Source organism: Amblyomma maculatum, chromosome 3 (genome assembly GCF_055883805.1).
Source record: "Amblyomma maculatum isolate TAMU_Amacu chromosome 3, ASM5588380v1, whole genome shotgun sequence".
Classification (NCBI taxonomy): Eukaryota; Metazoa; Arthropoda; class Arachnida; order Ixodida; family Ixodidae; genus Amblyomma; species Amblyomma maculatum.
In genome coordinates, this window is record NC_139346.1 from 181,958,499 (window position 1) to 181,984,186 (window position 25,688).

A 25,688-nucleotide genomic window follows, 5' to 3' on the forward strand; every position below is an offset into this window, starting at 1 on the left:
TAGCATGCCATGTTGCAACAGCCACATGCATCAAAATAGTGCCACATAACAGGTGGAAAAAAGAAACAGAGAGAAATTTCAAAGAAACTTGGTGGGTGGTAATGTGAGAAACAAGTCATTGAAGGGAGCATTGCTGTCCATACTTAAAGTACAGCATATGAAGCAGAGTACAGTTCTGAATCTGGAAGTCATTTGAAATTTGTTGTTTGTTCTGCTTTGATAAAAGCTAAGAGATTTTTCTGTGAAATTGAGCCAAGCTATTTTTTATTCATATATATAATCTCTCAGTAAACCTGCTGTGGTGGCCCAGTGGCTTTGATGTACGGCTACCGAGCCAGGCTTCCTTTGTGCAATACCGACCATAGCGGCTGCATTTCAATGAAGGGCACCTGTATGCTTTGCGATGTCAGCATATGTTAGAGACTTCCAGGTGGTCTAAAATATTAGCCCATAGCCTTCGAACTATTGTGTTCGTCATAGGGACGTCACTTCAAGGTGTTAAACCCCAGTTTACAATTTTTTTGTTAACATAGTTAAGCTTATCTTTATTGTGTGGCTTGCTCTGCAAACGTTACTGCCTTGCTGAGCGCTTTTGAGGTACTCTGTATTATCAGTTGTGATCCCTGACATTTTGCACTAGCTCCGTGCAGCAAAGCCCCTAACTTTCTGCGGCAGAAATTTTCAATTTTGCAAATTGAGAACAAGGATTCTACAAAAATTATACAGAAGTTGTAAAACGTTGCTTCAGAAAGCAGCCCGTGTTATATATTCGGAAACAAATTATGAAAACAGTATAAATTGTTCTTATTTTTTCTTGCACCTTGCTGTTTCAAAGTAGCTAAAGTGACTTTTGCTGTTATACTTGCGAGCCAAAAGGAGAAGCCAGTTTGTCAACTTCCTAGGGGTAAAGTGCACGGCAAAATTTCAGAGTAGGTGACTTGGTATGTGGATTGATGTAAGGAAAGGAAAAGAACGAACAGGCACCGGACTGGACAAGTTAAAATGCCGAGTAGTAGGGCGACTGCTGAAGCTTGGGAGGCTGTGTGCATTAATGTATTGGAGGCTTTGCTTCACTCGATTGTGGCTTGAACATCTGAAGCATGTCATTGCTTCTTAAATAACGTTGATGTACCCATTGCTTTCATATTTCGGCTAAGGTTAGCCTGACATTTTGAGGTTACATTATAATTGTTATACTATTTCTTTCCAAATTCTTCCAAAGTCTCAGCATCCTCCTTTGCTTTATATTCATGCAAGAAAATATGTATTAGTCATTTTTCAATCTTGCTTGCATTCCTGCTGAAGTTCAAAAGAAGTAGTATAAAAATAAAATGGGAATATGCTTCTGATACTTATTTCTGTAACAAATTGTTCAATCTGCAGTTTTTCTCGGGATCACGGGGTTTCTGGACATTTGAGCCTTACTCATGCTGCCCGCGTTTCGCCACCCTTGGGGACAAACATCTTGCTTGTGGGCTATACTCTACAAAAAATTCGCAGGACGGTTACCACTGTGTAATGCGATATTCAGCAATAGTGAGGTACACTTGCGCGTCCTTGCTGTGGTTGTTGCACCACGCATCTGTTCCTAAAGTGCAGTGGTCGAAAGTCCAACCGAATTCATTTAAAGCATGAGATAGTTATAAGATACACCCATCCACATACTGTGCAGCTGCTGCTTAGCATGAGCAGCGGTTTGCCGCAGTCAGGGAACCATCTGTGAGCGCAGCTCATTTCTTGCTTCTGTTGCATTTCTTTGCCACTGAGTGGGATGTGCAGTCATAGGACCTTGCCAGATGCTTTGAAAGGTGCAGCATTTTAATGGCGTCAGCTTTTGGTCATCGTGTGATGATTTCTGCATTTGTAAGCTTTAATATTCTCTCCTTGGATACTCCCTAGCACAGGGCGATTCACTCTTTGTCCACACGGCTCATGCCAGCAGCACAGATATTATTTGCCAGCCTCCTGCTTTGTCGTGAAGTACCTATTAGTACAGCTATTGCAGTAAAAGGAGAAAAATATTCAAGTAAATGGAAAGTTCTATTGAGATAATAGCAAAATTCACTAGAAACTTGTTTGCTAACCAAGATTTCAGAATTCACTTCAGATGGGGAGAACCGTGAGTCATGAGATTTCAAATTCTCAAGAGGCCAGCTTCATCCACTGTTTCTCATTTTAGACTGTGACCGGCATGCATCGGTTAATGGTTCCACTCTTCACCATTTTTCGGTACATTTTTCATTGCAGGCTGTCCTCGAGGCAGTGAAAAATGGCCTGGGAGAGCGTGCGTGTCTTTTCGTGAGCCACCGACAATCAGCCATCAAGGTAGCCGATCGCATTGCAGTCATGGACAAAGGGGCAATCGTAGAGCAGGGGATGCACACCGAACTCATGCAAATGCAGGGTGTCTATCACAACCTCATCGAGAAGAGCCTCATCACGGCGTGACGAGACAAGAAGCACACGCTTGCATCCTGCACTTGTAACGTTAGGTGTTCTCATGTCATCTCCATCAATGTTGCCTCACACTGTGGGCCTCAAGCTTTGCTCTGTATTTCAGGACTCTGGTTTAAAACTGCAGCTGTGGGCAGGCATTTGTATTGTTACTCAGCTGTGTGTAGCTCTCTGGCATTTCTTGCACAAGCACTGCCTATGAAGATGCATGAATGCCTGGAATTCCTAGCTGTTTAGGAAATGCTAATGGCTTCCTCTAGAGCCTCGTAGGGCTCTTTAAAACGGAAGCTGGAGGCGTCCCTAAAGTGACGATCCAGTTAAAAGTTGCCCTGTATAAATGTGGACTTCATTGTTTATCAGACGAACAAGATGATGAGTGGAGCTATCCCGACAGGAGAATGTTATTTGTCATTAACTGTCGTTCAGCGGATTTTGAGACAAGTTCAGAAGTTTTACACTGATGAAAAGGGGTGAGCTTTGTAAAGGCTCTGGTGATTTCATAACACCTGCAGAAGGAATGGTGCTGTAAATGTGTTGAATTAGGGCACAATTACTAATGAGGATTGTCACCAACAAAAAAGGAAGACAACATTAATATTGTCTTCTTTGTTCATGTCTTTATATTCTAGTCGTGTGTGTGCTGTCAACCAGAATAGTGTGTTACCCATGCTACTTTGATGAATGTCCACTTTGTGAGGCCTTTAGTATTTGCAGCACATTTGTTGTGATGCATTGTCATATAACTGTACTTCATTATATGTGGCTATAAATACATGCTGCACTTGATGCAAGTTATTGAAGGACTCTGGATCCCTCAATCTTGAGCTTGGGAAGTTATTACATTCAGTAAGCGTGAACATCTTAGACAAGTTATGTAATCCTATGCACTTGCATATGGAACATTGAAGAACTTCTTCCATTCTTAGAACTCCTTTTTGCTGTCATTATGAGAAACTGTGGCCAGCGTTAGGAGGGCCAATGGTGCCAGTCGCAGCCTTGGTAAGTGTGCAGCGTTCCTGGAGATACAAGTTCGGGAAAAAAAAGAGAGAGAGAGAGTCAGAACTGACAGAATCAGCGAAACTTACTGACTGTGAATTTATCGTTCCATTCCTTTCCCACTTTTATTTAAAGTTCTCTCGAGGCATTAGTTGTACAGCACCTGGACAGTTTGCAAGGTAGTATTTCTCGTGATGAGCTATTGGGCCTTGTTTTATGAGAACCTGTATCGGTTCCTACCATCCTGTACTCATATCTTGCACAGATAGGTAGCTTACAAGGAAAACAGGGACCTTCTTTTTCTTTTTATTCAAGATTTTGACTTCTTGAATTGACCTTGGAAACCTTTCAGTAGCCTACATGTAGGGTGGTACATTGCTGATGTACTACTTCACATTGTGACGACAGTAAATTATTTTGTAAGTATTCATGCATTGAATTGCACACTGACACTGTGATTATGGCAATGATATGATACTAAGAGATGACATATTTATGTTAACACAACACCTTAAAGATAACATATTTTATCCTCAAGGTTTTGGAGTGTAACACTCTAATATGTTGAGGAAAATGAAGAAACTGGAAGATTCTGTGCTTTGTTACGCATACTTTATTTATAGGTCTTGTGACACGCCTAAAAAGTTTCTATTGCAAGCATAGCATTTTTCAAAATTATGTAGACTGTGTAATTTATCAGCAATGCCTCATCCCCAGATTGACCAACAACAAAATAACCATGTCACATTGGAAAACTTAGGGCTATCATACTAATAGTCTTTTGACTCAGCAACCAATTGAAAGGTGTTTAGTGGGAACAACTCAAAAAGCTATCGAGTCAGTCGTCTATTGAGGCACAGCAGCATATGCTCTTGGTCTCTGGGCACTCACAGCTATGCAACAGTAAAGAAAAGTGAATTAACATAATCACTGTGAAAAACTTTCCCTTATTACTGCACCTGATTTTGCAGAAATGGAAAGAGCTCTGCTGCAGCAAGCAGAACATCGATATTGCCATATAAAAATATTCAGACCTGTACGTAAAGTTTATAGCACCATGTCAAAAAAATTTCAGTTTGTGTTATAGGAAATAAATATTTGCTTTCAAAAATAAGCAGCCTTTCTTTTTTTTTCTTAGTTTAATGTTTCAGGCTACCTATCTGTACACCTTCGGAGCCATCAGTTGCATTTGTCACACTACTATTTGGTTGCTCTGATTCATCCGTTCTGCTAATGGCTTTATATAACAGGCCCATGCATGAACAATGAACAATGGAGTCTGATGATTTCTCTTTGTGTCAACATTTATAGATGTCCCTTTTGTTGTGTTTTATCTGCTGCATGGGTCATAGTGCTGCTCTTATCACATATGTCAGGAGACTGCATCACCAGTCCCAGACTGCACCACAATGCTTTCTATTTACCTGCATTTAAATTGCCTGGTCTGTTTTACCAGCTGCGGTTCCTTATCTGTCTTCCTCCTCTCCATCTTCCTCATTCGTATTTCAGTTAATCGCAGGGCTCACTCTCTCAACTGACTCGTGATTGATGAACGCAGCCTCCACAGCTTGGACAGTGTGATGCCGAGGCTTCAGGATTTCTAAAGTAACTGAAAATACAAGGCGAAAATGAGGGCCTGAAATTAAAGTGCCACTTGATAATGCAGTATAAGGCATATCGTTATGAATGGCAGTTCCACATGTTTGCAGCAGAAATTAAAGCAAATTTATTGATCTTAGAGGTCACTTTTCTCTCCATCTTTCATCTTGAAGAAGGGCAGTATCTTGTTCTTAAAACAATGCATCTAATAGTGCAGTCACCTTGCATCGTGGTTTATTTTACTTTTGTTTTTACTGCTCGCAAGACATTTCTGTAGTTTGTTAGAGAGCGTTAAAGGGTCGCCTAAATCGGCCTAGGAATCACAGAATCAAAATTAACTGTGTGCAAAATTTTTGCCAAGGTAAAGGATACAAACCATAATCACTCTATGTCTGCCTTAATGTTTAGGTGAGCTCAGGTTGGATGAGCAGATGCATAGAGTTAAACAACTTAACAATTCATAAATGATACCAGCATAAAATGTAACAGTAATGCTCAAATACATATATTCCAAATGATTTTGTTTTAAAAATGCATGAAACAAGACAAATGCGGCACTGAACTTTAGATTGAGGTTAGTTTGATGATTTTCATTGCTTTTGCAATTCAAGCAAAATTTTAAATTTCCTTTTCTGCTTGGCACAAAGAGTGGTAAAAATAAATGCTAGATCATTCTTAATAGGTTTTTCTTGATATGTGACAAACATAAATTGTTTGAGTGAATATGCATATCTAAAAGAAAAAATTCACCCCCCATTTCCTAAAAAAAAAAAAAAAAGAAAAAAAGGTATGGTAACGACGTCTGCATATTGACATGGTGGGTTCAGAGCCTTAGTGAGATTTAGTGATCTTTTTTTTTTTTTTTTTTTTTCATTTTTGTGTTGCAAGAATACCGACTAACTGTTAAGCTTGCAGATTTCATTCAATTATTGGCCCTTTTTTGGAGATGGTCTACTACCTACCTACAGTAGTAGAGTTCGTTAACCGTGCACTGAGCTGCGTTTTGTGCACGTCGCACATTCTGCTGCGTGCATTGAAAGCGCCCATTTATTCGCATGTTCCTTGCTCCTCTTCATAAAATTTTCTGTGATTGCGGTGACAGCCAGCTGTGTTCAAGCGAACAGAGTTGACTGTCAGTGTCTGTGAAAGTTACTTTTTTTTGTTACAGCACACAAACATGTCACATGCAAATTAAAGTGTCCAATTGGTGTATTTATTATGTTCACATAACTTTCTCACATTGTTGCCTTGAAACCCTGCCATGGTGGCTCAGTAGTTTATAACCAAGTCGTCTGCTGGTCTCAAGGACATGGATTCGATACCAGCTGTCAGCATAGAACCCCAGGTGGTCGAAATTAATCTAGAGCTGTTCACTACAGCATCCCTCGTTACTCATATCAATTTAGGATGTTAAATTCCTCATATACATTAGCCTGAGTCGCTTTGGGACACTAAACCCCACAAACCAAACCAAGCCATCATATACTATCATAGCATACACTGTTGTTTTGAAAATGAAATTTTCGCTTGTCCCATTCGACAGCTTTTCAGTAGGTGAAGCTTGTCATCATATGAGGAAGATTTGGCACAGTAATATGGGCACTAAGCTTTTGTGGCTCTGATGGGAAAATAGATAATTTACCATATTTTCTTGGAACAATAGATGCACTTTTGTTAAAAAAAAAGTACTGCTGACCAAAGGGTCTTCTTTATTATGCAGGGTAAATTTTGCTTTTTGGTTAAATAATACTTTCACATATTTTATTTACTAATCCGGGGGAAGCGTTTATTATGCAAGCATATTTTCGATGTGTTAATTATGCTACGGTAGAACACCATCATGGTAGAGTTACTGGGGCTGGCAGAAATTTTTATTATATCAGTTGTTGGCAGCGACATGGGCCTGAAGGAAAGGAGTGACTGGAGGCAGAGGGTATTTTTCCTTCTTCCTAATCGCTGAAGTTCACAGCAAATGTTTTAGACTAAGCCCATTCACTCTTTCATAATAGACATCCGGAGTCTGCGGAGAATGACTATGGCAGCATGGATGTCAAAGTAGAATTTCATTGCTAGATGCACTGAATTGCATATATGTGTGTTGCTAAACACATTGACTTTTTTTTGGTGCCTTCACATCTTCACAATGTAATTTTTCCCCGTTTCAACTTGGAATGCTACTTTGATGCCTAGAAGCAAGCATTACACATACCTGTATCATACCTTGCCAGCATTCTACATGCACTCTTCATGTTCTTCTAGTGGTCCATGGTGATTACTATATTTTGCTGGCAGCATTATGCATAACAGTATTCCAGTTTTACATTATGCATTGCACTGTAAACAGTTGTTTTGCGGCTTGGTTTTACACAACAAATAAATGAATTGTGTTTAATCACACTCTTGACCTGTGAGAAAAATGTATAATGGTATTGAAAGCATAAAAATAACTTTTTAATCGAGAAGACAATGCAGCATTTGGCTGGCTAAGCAACGTGTATGTTTGTATGAAATATGCATATGCTACTTAATGTGTACCTTGAAAGTATGAATAAAACTATTACGTTGATTTATATGATTTCTTTCTTGTTATCAAATGCATGCAAGGATCTTAATGCAATGCAAAATGATCTTAGCAGAGTGGCAGCATTGTACATGCCTTAACGCGAAGTAGAAATATATTTCAATATTACATGCAATTATATCGGCAGGCATGCATGGTACACTTTCTGATTTCTTGTTTTATGGAGCGCCAATATAATGAAATCTATTGAAGTGTGCTATCCAGTTTCGATTATGTAAGCAATAGATCCCAATTTTTTCTTTAGCTTCACAATTAACTTTACTGCTAAGTATATATGCATCTTTTGTTAAATTGTTTTGTATTTCTGCCATTAAAGATGTAGAATTGATGCAGCTCTACATTTGCCTTTGAGCAGCTACCAAGGGCTTTGGAATGTGATGAATTGTGCTTGACTGGATGCACACTCGAGCTCCACAGCATGCATTTCCATTTAACACCATACCTAATCAGTGTATTCGTACTGTCATGATCTCCAGAAAGACGTGATCAGCGTATAGAACAGCAGCCTTCATTCGTTATCGTTCGATGAAGCGTTTCTCTAAATGTTACAATCGTCGACATCAAAAAAGAGTAGCTACACTGCAGTTCTTACTTGTCGTACAGAGAAACCTACCCTACTGGCTTCAGAATTCTAAATATATTGCGAAACGGTAAACGCTCCATTATGGCAAAGCGCACGCTATAAGCTGTTCGTTTCTATCGGCGCGGGTTACTTCGGTTTCTCGCTCTCTGGGAAAGTGACGACTGCGTCTCATGGAGTTTTGAGGAAGCGATATAGCTGAGCTGAATTTCGCGCAGAAGTCCATAAACAATTAAGTTGCAAAGCATCCGAAGGCATTACCTCCTATATTATAATATGCGCCAAATTGTTGCTTGCGTCTCTGCGTGCGCGTATTTTTTACGCCGCGTATTCCTGTTCTCTGAGTGAATGATAGCTGCGTGGAAAATGAGACGGACTCAATGCCACGGAGGTTGAGGCGACAAGGCGGCAGCACCTCACAGCTTGCGCGCTGTTGGCGGCGGCGGCCGGTTTCGAAACTACGTCAGAGCACGCGCGAGGTTCGCTCGCTACGTGTTGGAGGCCGACCGGTCGATGTCGCAGTAGACCCAGTAGACCGTAGACCTCGGAACAGCTGCAGCTGTTGTTATGGGACTCGCAGCGAAGCCGCACGGCCTCATCGCGTAACTGACGGGACGAGGGGGTAAGTAATCGCGCTTTCTCTTGTCATTCCTCATGTTTTACTTTCACGCTGGATAAACGGAGTGCGATTGCCTTTTGAGTGAAAGTTAGATGTTCAAAGCGCAAAATCGATGAAGAGTACGGGCCGCGGGTGTGTGATACCCGACGCTCGCCTTTCCGTGCTGTATTGAAATGCAATCCCGGTACGTGTATTTTGAATGTCTGATCCACTAGATGCCATTTGCCGGCCTCATCGTTGCCTCATCCGAAATATGTTCTTTGCTTCCAGGTAGCCGGGTTATTGGCAGTACTGTCGTTTGAACCGTTCATCTCGGCTGGGAAGTCGCGGTAGTTTTTATTGTGGTTGCTTTCCGGCCCGTCGCTACGTGACGTCCTGCCTGGTGCTTTTGGGACATTTATGAGGCGGCACGGAATGGTTCCCGTCAAGCCACTTCCTCGGCGAGTCGGAAATGGCATCAAGCAATAGAGCGGGCAGCGAAACAGCCGCGCGAGAGCCGATATATCCTGCATGCACGCACAGATCCGCTGGTGCGATGTCCGTTGAAGCGTGTTACGAGCGTGAACAATAGGTTTTTGTGGCTTTCCGCGCCGGCCCGTCGGGGCAGGTCGGCGTGGGACCCCGCTGCAGTGGTACGTGGTCTCTGCAAAAGCTGGTTTTGACGCGTCGCGCGCCGAAGACGCAAAATAAATCAAGAACGGCACGTACTACAACTCGCGGTGCCGCACGCGTGAGCGAGAGGCGCATCGCGCTACATTTATAGAAGGCTCCAAATAGGGGTCTCTCGAGAGGAACACGGTGAGCAGCTGATGTATCGTTTGCTCGAACGTTTTCGGGTAAGACGTTTGCCCAAGCATCGGTCGGCTGCAGGGCGGCCGTGAGGGGTGGCTTACTGCACGATAAAGGGTCCGCACGATGTCCAACGCGATCAAGCAGATCAAATATCGAGATGTCAATTGCGTTGGGCGCACTTGCTTTGAAATTGCGGCCTCGCGCTCCCTAATGATGCGCTGCCACGCTTTGTTCGCGCGCTGGACTCCGCAGCTCGTTGTCCTCCAACGATGTCGCACAAAGGCGAGCATCGAGCCATGCGGCCAGCATAACCGAGCGGCGCTGTTCTTTCCCCAAAGAGATTAGGCGCAGGCCACGCGCGATGTTGATAAAAATCGCGCCTCGAATGTTGGTTTTCCAGTCGGCGTGCGCGCTGACTGGATGGGAGGTTTAAAATTGGCTCGGCCCATACAGCAGGGAGCATGTGATGACCCACTTCCGCGTTGCTCTTCGAACATAAGAAACATACTTCGAATGGTGTGCGCGATCAGGTGTGTGTGATCGCGCGCGAAAGCCTCTGCACAGCTGTTAAAGAGCCCCGCGTGACGCGCGTGGTCTCGCTCGGCTTTCGTAAGCGAGCCGCCGGTTGCCGACGGGTTTGCGGCCTTGCGCGCAGCGCGCGCCGCTTCGAGACAGACAAGCTGGTCTGCCGCTGCGAGGGGCTCTCCCCGTGATCGCAGGTTGGATCGTCGCCAGCGTACGCGTCTCCTCGCTGCACTCGGACAACAGATGGGATAATCCGGTTGCCTGGCCGGCGGGCGGCGTGGTCCATTGCACGGCAGCGCTTTCTTTTTTTGTTATTATCATCCTTGCAAAGTGCTCGTACCTTCTCCTTTTGGCCGATTTTTAGGTCGTTCTCGAGAAGAGGCAATTACACGGATCGTTTGTCCACTGATTGTGGGCTTATTTTTCGTGATAGCGCGCACGGTTGATCGGGCCATTAGAACACTTATTTGCTAGTCATGAGGTTCTAATACTGTAAATGAGCTTTCTCCCGCAACTTTTTCCTCTGTGAGAGGAGCTATCACTTTTGTGCTTAATATATTCTCGTGTGGGGTTTTAAGAACAGCCTGTGCTTGCTTTCATGATCGATGTACATACATATGTACAACAATTAGCCAAACATTCATGCCGGCATCATTTTGTCTGGGTAAATGCACTTGTATTTATTGATCGCTACATATGTCCTGTCTTTTACCAAATAAGGAGCTGTAAAAGCAGCGAATCCCTTCAAAGGAGCACAGCAGAAATCCAGGAGGGGATATGCCATGTATTACATGGTCTGCATAGACTGTTTGATACCCAACTGCAATCAAACTGCCTTATTAATCATTGTAGAGTGCTAGGGCATGGCATTTTTTAAACATTTTTGCGTGGTTTCATATTTACGATGTCTTCGTTACATGCGGTAAGACAAAAATTTTTCACCATGCAACTGCCTTCATGGACGGCAGGAATCTGTTAGGTGGAGACTGGCAATGTGCATCTGCGTGAGCATGAATGCACAAAAAATGCATCAGAACAAGACTCTGTACTGCATGATTCAGTGATATATACCACTGCCGTTTTCTGTAGCTGCTGATAGTAACGCACATTCAACATCTTCCTTTCTATAGTGTACAAGTCAAGAAAATTGACCTTTCTTGGTTAAAAATCAAATTTAGGAAAATGAATTTGGCATACTTTGATTGGTATGCTTTTGGCTTGAACCAAAAAATCCATCCTCCGCATATTAATCATTTTCCCAGTTTTCGTCAGTGCACAAGTAATTTTCGATGTTTTCTTGATTGGCGTCATAGTTGATGTACGCAATGTACAGGTGGCATCAAAAGTAAATAGAAGGCACTGTGTCGAAGAAAAAAGAATATTTTATTTGAACTCAAAGCATAATTAATGCATGGTAATGTGTTTACTGGTGCAGTGGATAATTTGCAAAATGTCAATTAGTCTGCATATATCGATCTATTCAGTGACACACGAAATGAGGACTCTGAAATTAAATGTTTTTCTCTAATATTGCCTTGATTTACTTTTCACATTTCCTTTAGGCCAATGCTTTACAGTTCTTAGTCATGTTCAACTGTGCATGATTGAGTACAGTTATATAATAAGTTAATTATGCAAGAACCATTTCGTGAACTTACAGTGTACTTGCAGTTTCTTTCAGCATGCTTGTTGCTTTATGGTATTTGATGCAGCGAATCTTCCTTTTGTAATCAACATTTCCAGTTATTGTAACATTTCAAAAACTGCGTGTGATGTGCCATTACTGCGTAGCATTGTTCATTTTGCACTGCTAGGTGCATTTCATGACAGCAGTATAAAACTGGGTTCCCTGACATGCGATTTTCTTTTTTTTTTTTTAATGTCATTTGCACTTAATGTGCATGCGCTTTATGCCAAACATGGGGGCTTTTTGTTGTCGTGTGACCTTGCATGGAGGTTGAGGTCAGACCAATGGCTGTGAGTGTCGGGCTGTAGGCAGAACATAAGCATTGTCAAGCCAGCATAAATGCCCTTTGTGTGAGACAGTAATCTGGCAAAGTGCTAGACAATGAAAGTGAAAGCATACACTCATATAGAAACGTAAAAAAGGGACATGCGCTCCTGTCTCCATTCTATGTCAGCGTTTACATTTGCACCTTAATTGTCTCTATGAAGCAACTTGGCCACAAAATGCCCTCCTTTGATATATTTAAACATCGCATTCATGAAAAATTATGAAAGTATACTTAATGTTACTCTTGCTGGTCTGTTTTCTTTTTTTAACATTGTGCAGTTTGTGATTATACTATTGTGGATTTGGTGGAACGCAGGAGGTCCAAGGAGGCTGCTGTATATGTCTGGGGTGGGGTACTGATCCCAAGGCAGCACTACCACAGTGAGCCGAAATGACATCGTCAACGCTTGTCGAGACAGTGTCACTCAACTATGAGGACTTCAGTGAGAACTTCCTGACATGCAGCACATGCCTTTGCACGTATGATGGCCAGGAGCGCAGCCCCAAGCTGTTGTCCTGCTCCCACACAGTCTGTCGCAGCTGCCTGGAGCGTCTTGCGGTCGCTGCCCGATCCCAGGTAATAACATAGCTGTTGGCTGAATGTACATGCTTAATGGTCCTTTCCTTCTCAGGTTTCTGCTTTTTCCCCAGTCACAGCAGCTAAGTAAAACAAAGCTTCCTGAAATGTCTGGATGAGCCATTGCAATATATGTTGAAAAGAAAAAAACTGCTGCTTGTCTTTAAAAATGGCACATCTTCAGAAGTAACCATAACGGTCATAATCGTCATCAGCCAGAATATATCCACTGCAGGGTGAGGGGCTGTCCCGTATTCTTCCAATTAATGCGATTCTGTGCTAGCTGCATCCATTTGACCCCTGCAAACTTTCTAACCGCATCCTCCCTCATAATTTTTTGCCACCTCCTGCTATGCTTTCCTCCCCTTGGAATCCAATTTGTTACCTTAGCGACCATTGGTTACCCTCTCTTCACACTACATGTCCTGCCCATGCCATTTCTTCTTGATTTCCACTAGAATGTCATTAACTCCAGTTATTTCTTCAACCCACTCAAAATTCTTCCCGCCTCCTAACGCTAAACCTACCATTTTCCGTTCCATAGCTCTCTGCACTGTCTTGCCTTTCACATACTACCAGGGGAAGAGGAAAATGATCATTGTAAACCATGTGGGGAGAGGGCTTAAGTAGCAGTCTTTTCGTTAGCCTCCACATTTCAGCCCCATAAGTGAGCATTGTTATGATGCAACTTTTATATCCAAGAAGAGGGCTGCTTTGGACTGGTTGGTTCATGTTAGTTCATGTCGGATTGCTTTCCTTTTACACAATAAACCGTTTGGTTGTTAGACAGCACATGTGTTTGCTCATTTTTTCCATCCCGTCTAAAGTTTTCTCTCTCTCTCTCTCCATCCCGTCTATCAGCGCTGTTTTCTTTGTTCACTTCCAACTGTTATATACTTTCCTCTTGAGCAATACCGGTAAACTGCTAGTCATAATCTGTAAGTACTTGCCAAATGCGTACTCTATCCCAATCTTGTTCTCCAAGTTATTTCCCTTTCGTGGCCTGGATCTGCGATACTGCCTTTCCTAAGTAGACATATTTGCCTACCACTTCCAGTCTTCATTAACTTTTGTGAACTGCTTTTCCTTTCTGAAGCTGTTGAAGTACAGTATCTGTCACACTTGTTCTGTGGACACCCAAACCGCACCATAAGGGAAGGGAGGAAGATGGGAGTGAAAATGGAATGAGAGAAAGAGGGGCCGTAGTGGAGGGCTATGAGGTAATTTCGACCACCTGAGGATCTTTAACGTGCGCTGAATGCTGTGCAGCCACTATAGATATATAAATACCTCTTTTGGGGCTACTTGGTGCATACTTGAATAGGTGGTGAAAATTGCGCCGAACCATGCAAACGACAAGAAAGAACAAAGACACAGGCGCTCGCTCACAACTGAAATTTTTTGAACTCAGGGCGCACCTTATATAAATGAAGTTTCAAGGGGAAAGAACGGTGGATTGGAGGAGAGGGGTGAACAAAGACGACCAGCTGTGTGCACAGGGCAGGCAAGCAGCGAAAAAAACAGCACAAAAGAAAAACATGAGTTAGTTGATAGCAGCATCTAAAGGCTTCAATTCGCTGGCAAAAAGTGATAAAGATGGGGTGCTGATACGACTCCTAAACTTCTTTATGCAAAACGGCTCCAAACTAACACATGCCATTTTATCTATGCTCTTTCCAAGAATATAGGTCTCACTTAACCGTGCCTCGCATCTGGTGTGATTCATTATGTGCACAACCAAATGTGTGTACTTATCGTTTAATTCTGATTTTTTAATCTTGTGCCTTGGAAAAAACAGATTTGCCCATTCTGGGCTGTTCAACACATTCACCAGCTATTACTAAAGACGTTACAGAATTTTGCATTCTTCATAGGTTCTTCACTAAGTTACTATACAGTGAGAGGGTTGAAAAGCAGCAAAGAATGAAGCTTCGGAGATGCAACTGATGCAGCTTATGCAGCAGACAGGGCCTGAAGGAGTGACCTTTTTTGTTTATTTAATGTTGAATTGCTGATCTCGTCATGCGAAGCATGTAGTAGTGTATTTTGTGAAGTAATGTATATAATCTTGAAATTTATATATATGATTCTTTTCTTTCTGCATTCAACATTACACCTGTAGTTGATATTAAAGTTAAAGTTTATGGACTTTTATGGACTTCATGGTTATGTCACGGCTCAACTGTCTAAAGCATCGAGTTTTTATTCTGCAGGCCATTTCTCTAACTTTAACCGTAAAGAGTTTTTTTTTAAGCAATCTTGAGAGCACTGCAGATATTCAGATCTGCATATTTGTTGCAATGTACCCTTTTAGCTTCTAAGAGGCTGTGGAATTCTGGCTTTCAATATTTCAAGTAGAAAGTAGTTAAGAAAAAGTTTGAAAACATTCATAGTGCAAAGTGCAGTCACTTGACTGAGCACAAGTGCTGAAGTTTTGCACCTACTAATATATATATATATATATATATTTTAAATTTTATGTTGTTCAATTAGTTTGTTAGTACAAGTACACTGGCCAATAGTGGAGTTTATTCTCACCTGCGCAGCAAACTGCATACTGACCTAGCAGGATATCATAAAAGATAAAAAAGCTAAAGGGAGTGCTTCGAGGCCTTATTATGGTTGCCTTTGTTTGGAGGTGACTGCATTTTAGTGGAGCTCCATTTTACAGGCCCATTTTTGAATCTACGCCTATTAATTGCTGGACCTAGACCTGAAGCCTCAGCACCCACTTGGCCTACCACAACATGGAGCAACTTTGCTATGTTGCTTGTATCTTAGTACCACATTCACAAACCACTATTCATTTGTTATTGGCATAGCTTATAACCCTGCACTTGACATCTGCGGATATGACGAGACCGCTGCACATATCTTTCGCAAATTTCTTGCATACAGTGCTGAAAGATAATCTTTCTCTTGCACTAGAGTGTCTTGATCCACGCCCGCTGACGGAAATGAAAATTCTCAGACAGTAGCTGTGGTGATCCTTGGCCGTGAAGACCTACTAGCTATTGCTTTGTTCCTAGAGAGTGTTAGGGCCTGCTACTTGGGCTATGAGCTTGCTGTATGCATTACGATCTTGCTCCCTTTTCCCCCCAGTGCAGAGTGGCATCCGAGTTTGTTCTCATGTTAACCTCCCTTCCTTTCCTTCTTCTGCTCCTCTCCTGCATTTTGGAGCTGAAATGTAAAAGAGGAAGTGGACATGAGCAGGGCCTGTAATGCAGACTGAACCGCAGAGTCGAGTGGGCAGATGAGATTGGAAAATTGGCTGATATATGGTGGTCGCAGCCATTGCAGGACACTGTAGATTGCATGTCAGTGAGATTGGCCTTTTATTCTGCTGTGTACTTAAGAGGGCTGATTTTGATGATGGTAATGAATGCAGCATGAAGGCACGCTGCGATGCCCCATCTGCCGGGAGGCCGTGCCATTGCCGGAGCCTGGAGTGGCTGCCCTGCCCCCCAGCTTCCTCGTGAACCAGCTGTTGGACCTGGTTGCCAGTAGGCGGAGGGAGGTGGTTCCCAAGTGCGCCCTCCACCCTGCTGGCCCTGAACTGCTTTTCTGCGAGGTCTGCGACCAAGTGTTCTGCTCCTCGTGTCTTGGCCCTGCCCATGCTGACCCCAGCCACACGGTCGTGCCCTTTTCCATCGCCGTTAAGCGGATGTCGGAGATACTCCTGTACAAGGTGAGCCATGTACATAATGCGTGCGTCTGGGAAAATATGTGATCTATAATGCCTAATTGTGACAAATATACCATATATCCCCATGCCTAACATCGCATGCATGGCAGTAAATCTCAGGAAATAATGTAACATGCTGCTAAAGCCTAGAATGAATATCTGGGCAGTTGTTTGTCGAGCAGATCATACCTCGATACAGTGCCACTAGAGAGCCTGGCCAAACTAACAGATGCCAATTGCTGGACGTCTGTATAAACGAGCTTCCTGCACCACCTACTTAAATGGGTACCTGGAAGGACTGTGGTGGTACTCAAAATTGTTGAATTAGCAAGGACTGTGCACCTTTGAGGGTGACGAAGCCTTGTATGACAGCTGTAGTAATGTCAGCAGTGACAGTGTTGTGGCCATGTTTTTGCTGTACATTTGTTTTGAAAACAAATGGATCACTGTTAGCACAGTTGTAACTTCCTAGTCACATTTCTTTCAGGTGTGTGCGGGCTATATGCGAGGATTTTTCTTCTTTTTTTTCTTTAGGGGGAGGTTCAAAGTTTGGGGTGCGGACTATAAGAGAGAAATATGGCAAGTGCTGAATGAGGTGCAAAGGCGCTCTTTAGCAATTCACTTCATAAAAATGATGGTTAACATTTTTTGGCCCGGCCTGAACAGTTACTTTGCCATTGCTTGTAAAATTCTGTCCGCATTTGTGTTATAACTGTCACGGGAACTTTGTAACACAGCCACTTCAGTGACAGCAGTGGCAAAATTTGTCCAGATCTCTTCAAGGGACACTGACATTCGGAAGTGCATGCAAGGCTGAACAGACTCATCACAAGCATGATAGCCATTATTTCACAGTCACGGACCCTTCCTCCAATAAATAAATGCTGATATTTTGATCAGCACAGATTTTTAACAGTTCAAAATGACAAAAACGAGAAGCAATTACTGTTAGCTTCGTAGAACATAGCCGTGTCCATTTTTGTCGTGCTTTTCAAGTAGGATTTTTTTTACTTCACATAAAATGGTGCCAGTTGTCCAATAAAGCGGCTCAGGGCACGTGTTACATTCAAAACGGCGGTTTTCATTGCCTTTTTGCACAGCAGGCCGCACAAAGTTGGGGATATATATATACGAATGAAAGAAGCCAACAGTCGGTGAGACCAAAGAAAGCATAGGGGATATGTTTTCATTATGGGGGGGGAGGGAGGGGGGGGGGGGCAAGAATTAGTGCTGAAATCATTTTGGAAAGAAGGTGAATTAACTACAAAGTAGAAAGAAAAACAATGTGCCGATGGTGAGAACAAACCCATGACCTGCAAATATCGCGTCCGGTACTCTTTCCAACTGAGCTACATCAACGGCTGTCCAACCTGCTACTTGCTTGGGTATTAGTGTTGCCTGTAAACAAACCTTGAGAGTGTTCACCAGCGCCACCCTCATCCTTAGCGGTGGATATGGAACGTTCTATGCTACCACCAGTGTCACATGGAACGTGATTGACAAAGAGGGCGGAAGCTGTGCGAGAACCCTCTTAAGTTACCTATGGCTTCGACTGCCAGAACCGACACCCTCGTAACCTATTAGCAGGGAACTGAAAGGGGTTAGAAAAACAAATGAAAGAAGCCAGCAGTTGGCAAGTCCAAAGAAAGCGTAAGGGATATGTTTCTTTTTCTTTTTTTGCTATAGACCAGAATTAGTGCTGAAATCATTTTGAAAGAAAGGTAATTAACTACGAAGTAGAAGAAAAAAAATTGCGGGAGTTTAAGCATGGCTAAAGCGAAAGCTGTGAGTGTTGCAGCAAATTTTTCTGCGGACACCTGGATTTAGTGTGCCGCCATCGCAACATTCAAACGGAGCTTGTGTCCTAGAAACTCTGTTGTCGTTCGCCTTTACTAACTGCCGAGTTATCTGTCTTCTTCTATTTCTACTTCTTTTTCTTCTTCTCTTTTTCTTTTTTTCTTCGTATTCCACGGTGCCACGCCAACGGCTTGAAAACATGTAGCTTTTGCTACAAAACAACACGCCGATGGTGGGAACTGACACCTTGACCTCTGAATACTGTGTCCGGTGCTCTGCAATTGTACTCCTCTCCACCAATCTACTTGTATTGTTCAGCTTGAAACAAATCATCACTTTTGCTCACCTGCGTGCAAGCCAAGAATACTAGCCTAACATCAGCTGGTCAAAAATAAAACACTTGTTGCTGTTCTGACTTCTTTCGCTGTCTTGCTCTGGTACAGTGAATTGCATTGGTGCATCGAACAGCCATGGCAGCAGTCCTGTCATACAGTGTTTCTCCTTGTGGCTCAGCTTCTTTTACTTTTTGTTTTCAATATACTGTTGCAGTCGCAGCTGTGCCTGAGCAAACTGGATGCTGCTGCCGAGGCAGTGAGTGCTGAGATCACACGGCTTGATGCTGCGGCAGAGGAAGTGATGGACCAAGTGGAGGCATCCTTTCGGGAAATCCAGGATCTTATGGAGCAGCGGCGGAAGTCCCTGTTAGCCACGCTGCAGGTTGTCTGAAATAATTACTTTCTTTGTCTTTTCATTTTAGCCTTTTGTAAACCGAGTCACAAATTTGCGTGAATTATTGAGGAATGAAACATGATACTGTCAGACTCGGCACATAAATGGTATGCCTCTCAAATGCTGCCTCCCAGCCTCTTGTTGCTTTAAGGGATGCTTAGAGAGTTTCGTAGTTTTGCTGTATAGGCTACGTCAATTCAGTTTCTCAGCTGTTTGATATGTCCCAATACAGTCGAACCTCGTAATGAAGTATTACGGGGCACGAAACATTGTTTATTATATCCAACATTTGTTTTAAAAGTATGCGGCCAAATTCCTGCAAATAAGTCTTCTAATAAAACAAAACAAAATGTGCACTAATATGGACAACAGAAAAGAGAAAACACACAAGTTTTAAGTTAAAGGCTTAGTATAAACATGAAATCTTTCCTTTCGTTCCCTGTTGGGAGAGCAAAAATGAATACTCAATTACGGATGTTGCCTCTGCGTACAAGCAGGTTTATTTATAAAACGGCGCAATCGTGACCATGTCGATGGTCTCTGCACTGTTTCTTGCCATTTTGCACGACGGAGCTAGCGGACTCGCGGAGTACAGTGCGCGCCTGGGTCGGTCGGAGTGCAGAGGCACGGCAGGGGCTCGCGGCATGATGGGGCAATGGTGATGAAATGCCAGTCACATTCCTGTCAGCCGCTGCATGGCCATTTATGGCCTTTGAGATCACCATATGTGTGGTCTCAGAGGCCATGGGTCATTGGAGCTAGTTGTTGCTGCTGCTAGATGGCGCGTCACGCGAATGCGCGGCCGATTTACACTTCTGCGGCGGGCGATTCAAACGATTGAAAAATTGCGTTTCTTGACGTTTTTTTCCAGACTCCTTTGCGGATTTTTTTGCTATTTAAATGCAAAAAAAAAAAGTGCTTCGTTATAACCGACCAAGCGTAAAATGTCAAATTTTGAATTTTTTTGTTTCGTTTTACAGAAGAACTCCTATAGAAATAAAGCATAGACCAACCAAACTTCGATTTTAGTTCGTTTTATCTGTGTTCATTATAGCGAGGTTCGACTATATTTTAGTGATTGGTCATGCAATGCAAAATGTGAATTCTGCCTATTCAAGTTATTTGTACCTGTCAGAAGCAGTCATTTGTTAATCCACTATCACAGTATAGTGACACCACAATGCATGGAAGAACTAGCTAAATGATTTGGTGTAGTAACTCTCACATTGTTATTATGCGAAAGCATAAGGAGCCCATTGAGGCTTTTGGCCGGTGTTTTTGGCATGTGGCTGTCATGCTCGGTTAGTATTTGGTGTGTGTGTGTTTAAAATAGCATGCATGGTATGCTTGATTACTTTAAAGTGCATGCTTATGCATGGAACTTTATACATGATAGCTAAACATCACATTGTGCATAAGCACAATTGATGGTGACTGAGGTTTATAGAAGCTATGATGTCGTATATAGCAGTGAGTGTGTAAGCATGATGACTTGCGTTGTCACGACATGTTTATCATGTGTTGTTATGAATGATTGACTTGGTGGTAACTGCTGTGTATAGAGCCCATGTGGAAGAGTGGCATGTATGAGTCGTAAGTAGTCATGACTCATAGTCATGCAAGTCATGATCATAACTTGGCAGGAACATGTAATGTTAATTGAGCAGGTTAGCACTACTTATGACATGATTGTATGACGGGATCATGAAGTCACCGTGGTGACGTAATCCTGCTGTTGTGATATCATGTTCGCCGGTGTCCAATGCTTTCTTGGCACGTTGCAGCTGGCATTTGAAGTTCCCTTGATGCATCGTAACTGCCGTTTGAAGAAAAATGCAAAGCATGTGTGGTCATACTTGGGCGTGCTTCATCTCTAACTTTAGCTTCACCTTTTCATCTTTAACTTTCATCAATGTGCCGCTGGCACCTTGCAAGCCATTGTTTCATAGTTGGTGTTATTAACTCTTCACCGCTCTGCCTGAAAAGAAAATAGTTTGGTGGTTCATATTGCGACAACCTATAGCTCGGAATTTCGTGGCACATTGATAAGCATGATGGTTGGTAGCACCTGTGAGATCCAACTCCATCACTAATGTTAAAGAGATGGAGCTGTAACCATCTTTAAAAATGAAAATGGGTGGTCTAGCTGTCTAATCAGACACTATGTTATTAGATGCTGTGAAGCCCATATAGGCCAGTATAAAGGGCTGGCATTGTAAAAGAACTTGTCATGCAGCTTCTGATTGCACATGCTCAGAATTGCTCATCTGCACCGTTATTGTAAAGGGAGATGTTGCAAGAAATGACTCTCTATACTCCCTTCAACTGCAGGCACTCTGGGACCGCAAGAAAGAGGCTCTGGAGGAGCAGTTGCATCAGATCCAGAATGAAAGGTCACAGCTTGACCAGGAGTGTTGTACACAAGAGAGTCAGCTCGATGTCAGAAACCTCACCAAGAAGATCTCCGACCTAGACACTAAAATGGGCTCCCTGGACCACCTAGCCGAACCCCGTGAAAACTGCTACCTCCACTATGACTGTGCGTGCAACCCTGCTCTTGACAATATCGCTCAGGCACTCAAAATCTTTGGCAAAATTGAGACCAGCCGCACATTCCCGCCCTTGTGCACAATAAACGTCAAGGATTGTCCAGCCTACGTCAGGGCCTGTGCCTTGCTTCGTACCTATGACTGCGACGGGCGACCTCAAACAGTGGGCGGGGATCCCGTGACTGCTACACTCGTGGCATGTGGTGAAGACGAGAAGCAGCTTGAAGTTAAGGTTATAGACCGTGGCAATGGTGAATATGCCGTGACATTTCCCGTGCCTCGTGTTACACGATATCGCCTCACTGTGTCAGTGCTTGGCCGGCCTTTACAAGGAAGTCCATTTGAGTTTGCTGCCACTGACAACATCGACCCTGATGTGGTGTTTGGTCGGCGTGGAGATGGCACTGACAGCTTTCACCAGCCCGTGGCGGTAGTGTGTGGACCAGAGGGCCTGCTTTATGTCCTGGACACGGGAAATTGCCGGATCAAGGTCCTCACTCCAGAGCTCAGGTTTGTCCGCCATCTTGTGGGGGTTGGAGTTGAAGAGCGTGGTGGCACGGGCCTTGCCTTCTCACTGTCAACCAACACATTGGTCACGTGCAACTGGAGGACCCGCCTGATCACAGAGTTCACCGCTGACGGAACAGTCATTCGAAGCTTCACACATGCCGACTTGCAGGAACCCACGGCCCTTGCTGTCAACTCCGTTGGATGCGTGTTTGTCGTGGACAGTGGTAAACGCTGCGTCTTTATTTTTACGCAGGATGGCACTCTTGTGAAGCGGGTTGAGGGAAAAGCGCTGGCGCTCCCAACGAACTTCAACCCGAGTGCAGTTGCAGTCACTGCTGATGACCGCGTCTTGGTTGTGGACTCAACAATACACATACTGAACTCCCAGGGCGAGCGACTCTCGACAATGTTTGTCGAGGGCAAAGGAAAAGGAAGATTTGGAGGAGTCTGTGTCGATGCACAAGGAATGGTTGTGGCCACTCGCTCCGACCGCAACAAAAACAACATCCTCGTCTTTGAGCGCATTGGCTCGCAGTTAGCCTACACCGTAGAGAGCAGAGGAAGTCGGCTGGGTCGCCCTCTCGGCATTGCAGCTTTCCCAGATGGTCATGCCATCGTTGTAGATCTTGGCAATGACTGCATCAAGAAGTATCGGTACAAATGATGCGGTGTGCTCTCTTGCTAGGACCCCTCCACTTTTGGGAAAAGTCTACGTTGTCTGTTTCCAAGTGTCACATGCTAGTCACCACAGAGGTAAACGTCTCTGTGGCCGTTCAAGCTCCATGCTGCTGAGCAGCAGGCAGAACACCTCCTGAGCTGTTGTCACTGCTGTAGTTTGCCATAACAGTGTGTTGACAGGATAGCTTAGCTGGATGGCTTCAATAACTAATGCACTGAGGGTGTGTTGTGGACAGCAAGTCATAGTATAACATTAGACTTCCTTATTAGATTTGGGTTGTAGAATAGTAGAATAAGCAGCGTACCACAGTAGCTGTGCTTTTAGTTGACCATGCATTATAGCTGTGCCTCTGTGGAGGTGCACAGGATGTGCAGCCATTGTGGTTTTCCTCCTGATGCCTTCAGTAAAGCATGCCATTTTGATGAGCATCTACTCATCGTAATGTGGCTTGCCTATGAGTGAGGTTATGCACTGTTTCTTCTTGAAATAAGGTGGCATGGAAGCCTTTATTTTTTTAAATTTTATTTCGTTGTACTGTAGGATCACGTGTTTGCAACTGGTGACATAATTTGATCACTAGGCCTGGTGTGCCGAGTGGAACTTCGAATGTTTTTGGGCAGTGAAGTAAACTGTCATGCTCTACCCTTTGCTGCATGTCCGAGGACTTGAGACATTTTTTGCCGATTTTAAATTGCTGCAATGGCAGCACTGAGGAGCTGTGAGATAGAAAGCTAGAAACAGTCTCCGTTGCATGTACTAGCAGTGTTTTCACTTTTATGCACCAAGACACCTAGATACAAGTATTTCACTGTTGCATATTACATGGTTGTCTCAGTGGAAAGTGCATTATCAGTAGCAGAATGTGATCGGACTGATCGTGTGTGCGAGGAATTTTGTGGTATTTGCTTTATGTATGAAAATGTTTAAATCCATCAAAAATCATTTTCCTCAAATTAAAGGGAACATGTTATGATTTTCACTAACTGGCAACGCATCATTAAGGAGCAGGTTACCATACTTAAAATCGAGTTAGCATCAGATATATTTGTGATGTTTTCATGTGTCCAAAAGTATTAATGTGGGTGAACATGACTCTTTAGGCAGTGTGAAGAATTTGGCTCAGCTAGGGTTGCCAAGTGATATTTTTCCATTAGCTTGCATAGAATTTGAGCAAGTTGAGACTATGGCCTATCTGCTTTGTGATTGTTGGTAAAGACAGTGAAACAAACAAAAAAAAGTTGTGGATCAGTTTGACTTATGGGTCACATTAGCCCGCAAGTTCTGGCAAAGCTATGAGAGAAGATAGAAGATTTATTCATTTCCTGACATTGCAAAGAAAGCATAAAGGTGAAAAATATTAATGAGCATGTCCCTTCTATTTTTTATTCTCTGGAAAATATATTCTTTTAGAGCAGTCAGGTGGGGTGATTCGGCTTTTAGAGACATCGCGGGCAAACATGAGCCATGCGATAAAAAGTAACTGCGTGCAGTTGTACACAAAGGAAATGAATGAGGTGGCGAAAATTATTAGCTTATCAAATAGGAAGGCCTTGATTGATAGAGGTTAAGTAATAAAGTTGGTCTTGTATGTGATGACTACGGACTGACCGACTGCTTGCCTGTCACTCAAAACCTTACTATTCTTGCATTTTAATTTACATTGGCCTGTTTGCGTTCTTTCCATTTTTCGTGACAGTACATTGCCTGAAGTGAAGTGGTGTTATGCCTAAATGTGTCATTGTAATATGCTTGACCATCTCGTTAGAAGCAGTAACAAAAACCCACATGCCCTCCAGCTACCAGCTTCTCATGTTTATTACAGTGCCCTCATCTAGCCACTCTATATCTTTTACTCACTTGCTGTTTTCAGAACACAAATGGTCACTGTGGTTTTTCAGCATAGCTAGTCCCTTTCTGAAGTTGAAAGCAGGCTGAACACCTTAACTCGGACATGGTCACGCAAGCTGTGCTACTATAAAATTGCTGCAGCTGCTCATATTGTCTTCGCTGTGCTGTATTTTGTGTGACAGCAAACACAGGTGTTTTTCCTGCATATGACGTTGAAGTGCAGTCTTTTCTGTTTTTGTGTGTCTGTTTTCATGGCATGCAGTCTGCAGCTTTTCGAAAAGCTTGTCGTGAGAGGTAAACAACAGTGTCATTGAAGGCATATCATTTCTCCTTGCAGATAAACAGAACAAGTAATGTGGAGAATTGCAGAAGCATAAACAAAAGTTGAACAAGTTTTTTTTTTCTCTCTCTCTTTTTCTTGCCTTACATAGAACTTGGAGGCATTTGAAATTGCTGAGCATTTCCCCATGCTGTGCATTTCTCCATGTGAGCATTTCTCCATGTGAGCATTTCTCCATGTTTTGAATGTGCTGATGCAAGGCTCTGATGCATGCTTGCAGTGCATGATCTGAACTGCTGCTTAGGAACTGAAACACTTAGTGAGCCAAGATGAATACAGCAAGAGATATTGTGAGCATGGATTAATTTATGGTTATCAGTGCAGATGGTTTGTACAAAGTGTTTCTCTTAGTAACTACGAGCTGTTTTTGTCACAAGGGCAGATTAATTATTATTTGGCCATAGTTCTTTATAGGGAGAAACACCCATTTGAATTTCATGTAAAGCTTTTTTTTTCCTGCTCGGAAACAGCTTGGTTCTCATGGAGAGGGGGGAAACTTCGATGCACAAGCTTAACTAGTGACTGCAAGTTACAGCTCTGGTCACTATTAGTCTGAAATGACCAAATAGAAGCTCAAACTTTTTTCCAGTGAACGCAGAGCAAATATAGTTGGCCGTGCATCGAGTGACGTCATGTACTGAAGTTTTCCATAGAAATCTCCTTGATTGAGGTTACGAAATGGGAAATTTTAAAATTCGTTAGCACTGCGGCAAAACATTGAACCACTGCGAAATGTGGCATGAACGGCCAGCAAACTGAGGAGGTTCAGTAAAATCGGAGGTCAAAAAAAAACACCAAAGTTGCCATGTCAATG

The 25,688-nt window shown here is 43.1% G+C and overlaps 3 protein-coding genes across 9 annotated transcripts in view; 2 read left to right on the plus strand and 1 right to left on the minus strand.

Annotated features, from left to right (window-relative positions):
• LOC146197111 (ATP-dependent translocase ABCB1-like) overlaps nucleotides 1-4,564 on the plus strand; it is a 118,973-nt gene extending 114,409 nt beyond the window's left edge. For both annotated transcript variants that reach the window (XM_084598854.1, XM_084598855.1), the window contains exon 27: nucleotides 2,248-4,564. In XM_084598854.1, the coding sequence (XP_084454980.1) occupies nucleotides 2,248-2,448 (201 nt within the window). In that variant the 3' untranslated portion in view covers nucleotides 2,449-4,564. The remainder of the gene's footprint in view (nucleotides 1-2,247) is intronic.
• LOC146197113 (uncharacterized) overlaps nucleotides 2,870-25,688 on the minus strand; it is a 33,756-nt gene continuing 10,937 nt past the window's right edge. The window contains exons 8-9 of one of the 5 annotated variants that reach the window (XR_014706174.1): nucleotides 4,875-5,059; nucleotides 3,373-3,470 (exon numbers count right to left, since the gene is read on the minus strand). Coding sequence is in view for 4 of the 5 variants with exons in the window: in XM_084598859.1 (XP_084454985.1) it covers nucleotides 3,377-3,470 (94 nt within the window). In the remaining variant the exon portion in view is untranslated. Of the gene's footprint in view, nucleotides 3,471-4,703; nucleotides 5,060-18,851; nucleotides 18,942-20,832; nucleotides 20,927-25,688 lie in introns of those variants that run through there. The other 4 variants (XM_084598859.1, XM_084598860.1, XM_084598862.1 and 1 more) reach the window with 4 other exon arrangements.
• Nucleotides 8,689-25,666, plus strand: LOC146197114 (tripartite motif-containing protein 3-like). Of its 2 annotated transcripts, none has more exons than XM_084598856.1 (5): nucleotides 8,689-8,832; nucleotides 12,477-12,737; nucleotides 16,126-16,425; nucleotides 18,769-18,936; nucleotides 21,280-25,666. In XM_084598856.1, exons 2-5 carry the CDS (start codon nucleotides 12,552-12,554, stop codon nucleotides 22,669-22,671), a joined length of 2,046 nt encoding a protein of 681 aa, XP_084454982.1. In that variant the 5' UTR covers nucleotides 8,689-8,832; nucleotides 12,477-12,551; the 3' UTR covers nucleotides 22,672-25,666. The 2 variants fall into 2 exon arrangements, with proteins under 2 accessions (XP_084454982.1, XP_084454983.1); XM_084598857.1 differs by lacking the exon at nucleotides 8,689-8,832 and adding an exon at nucleotides 8,877-9,013.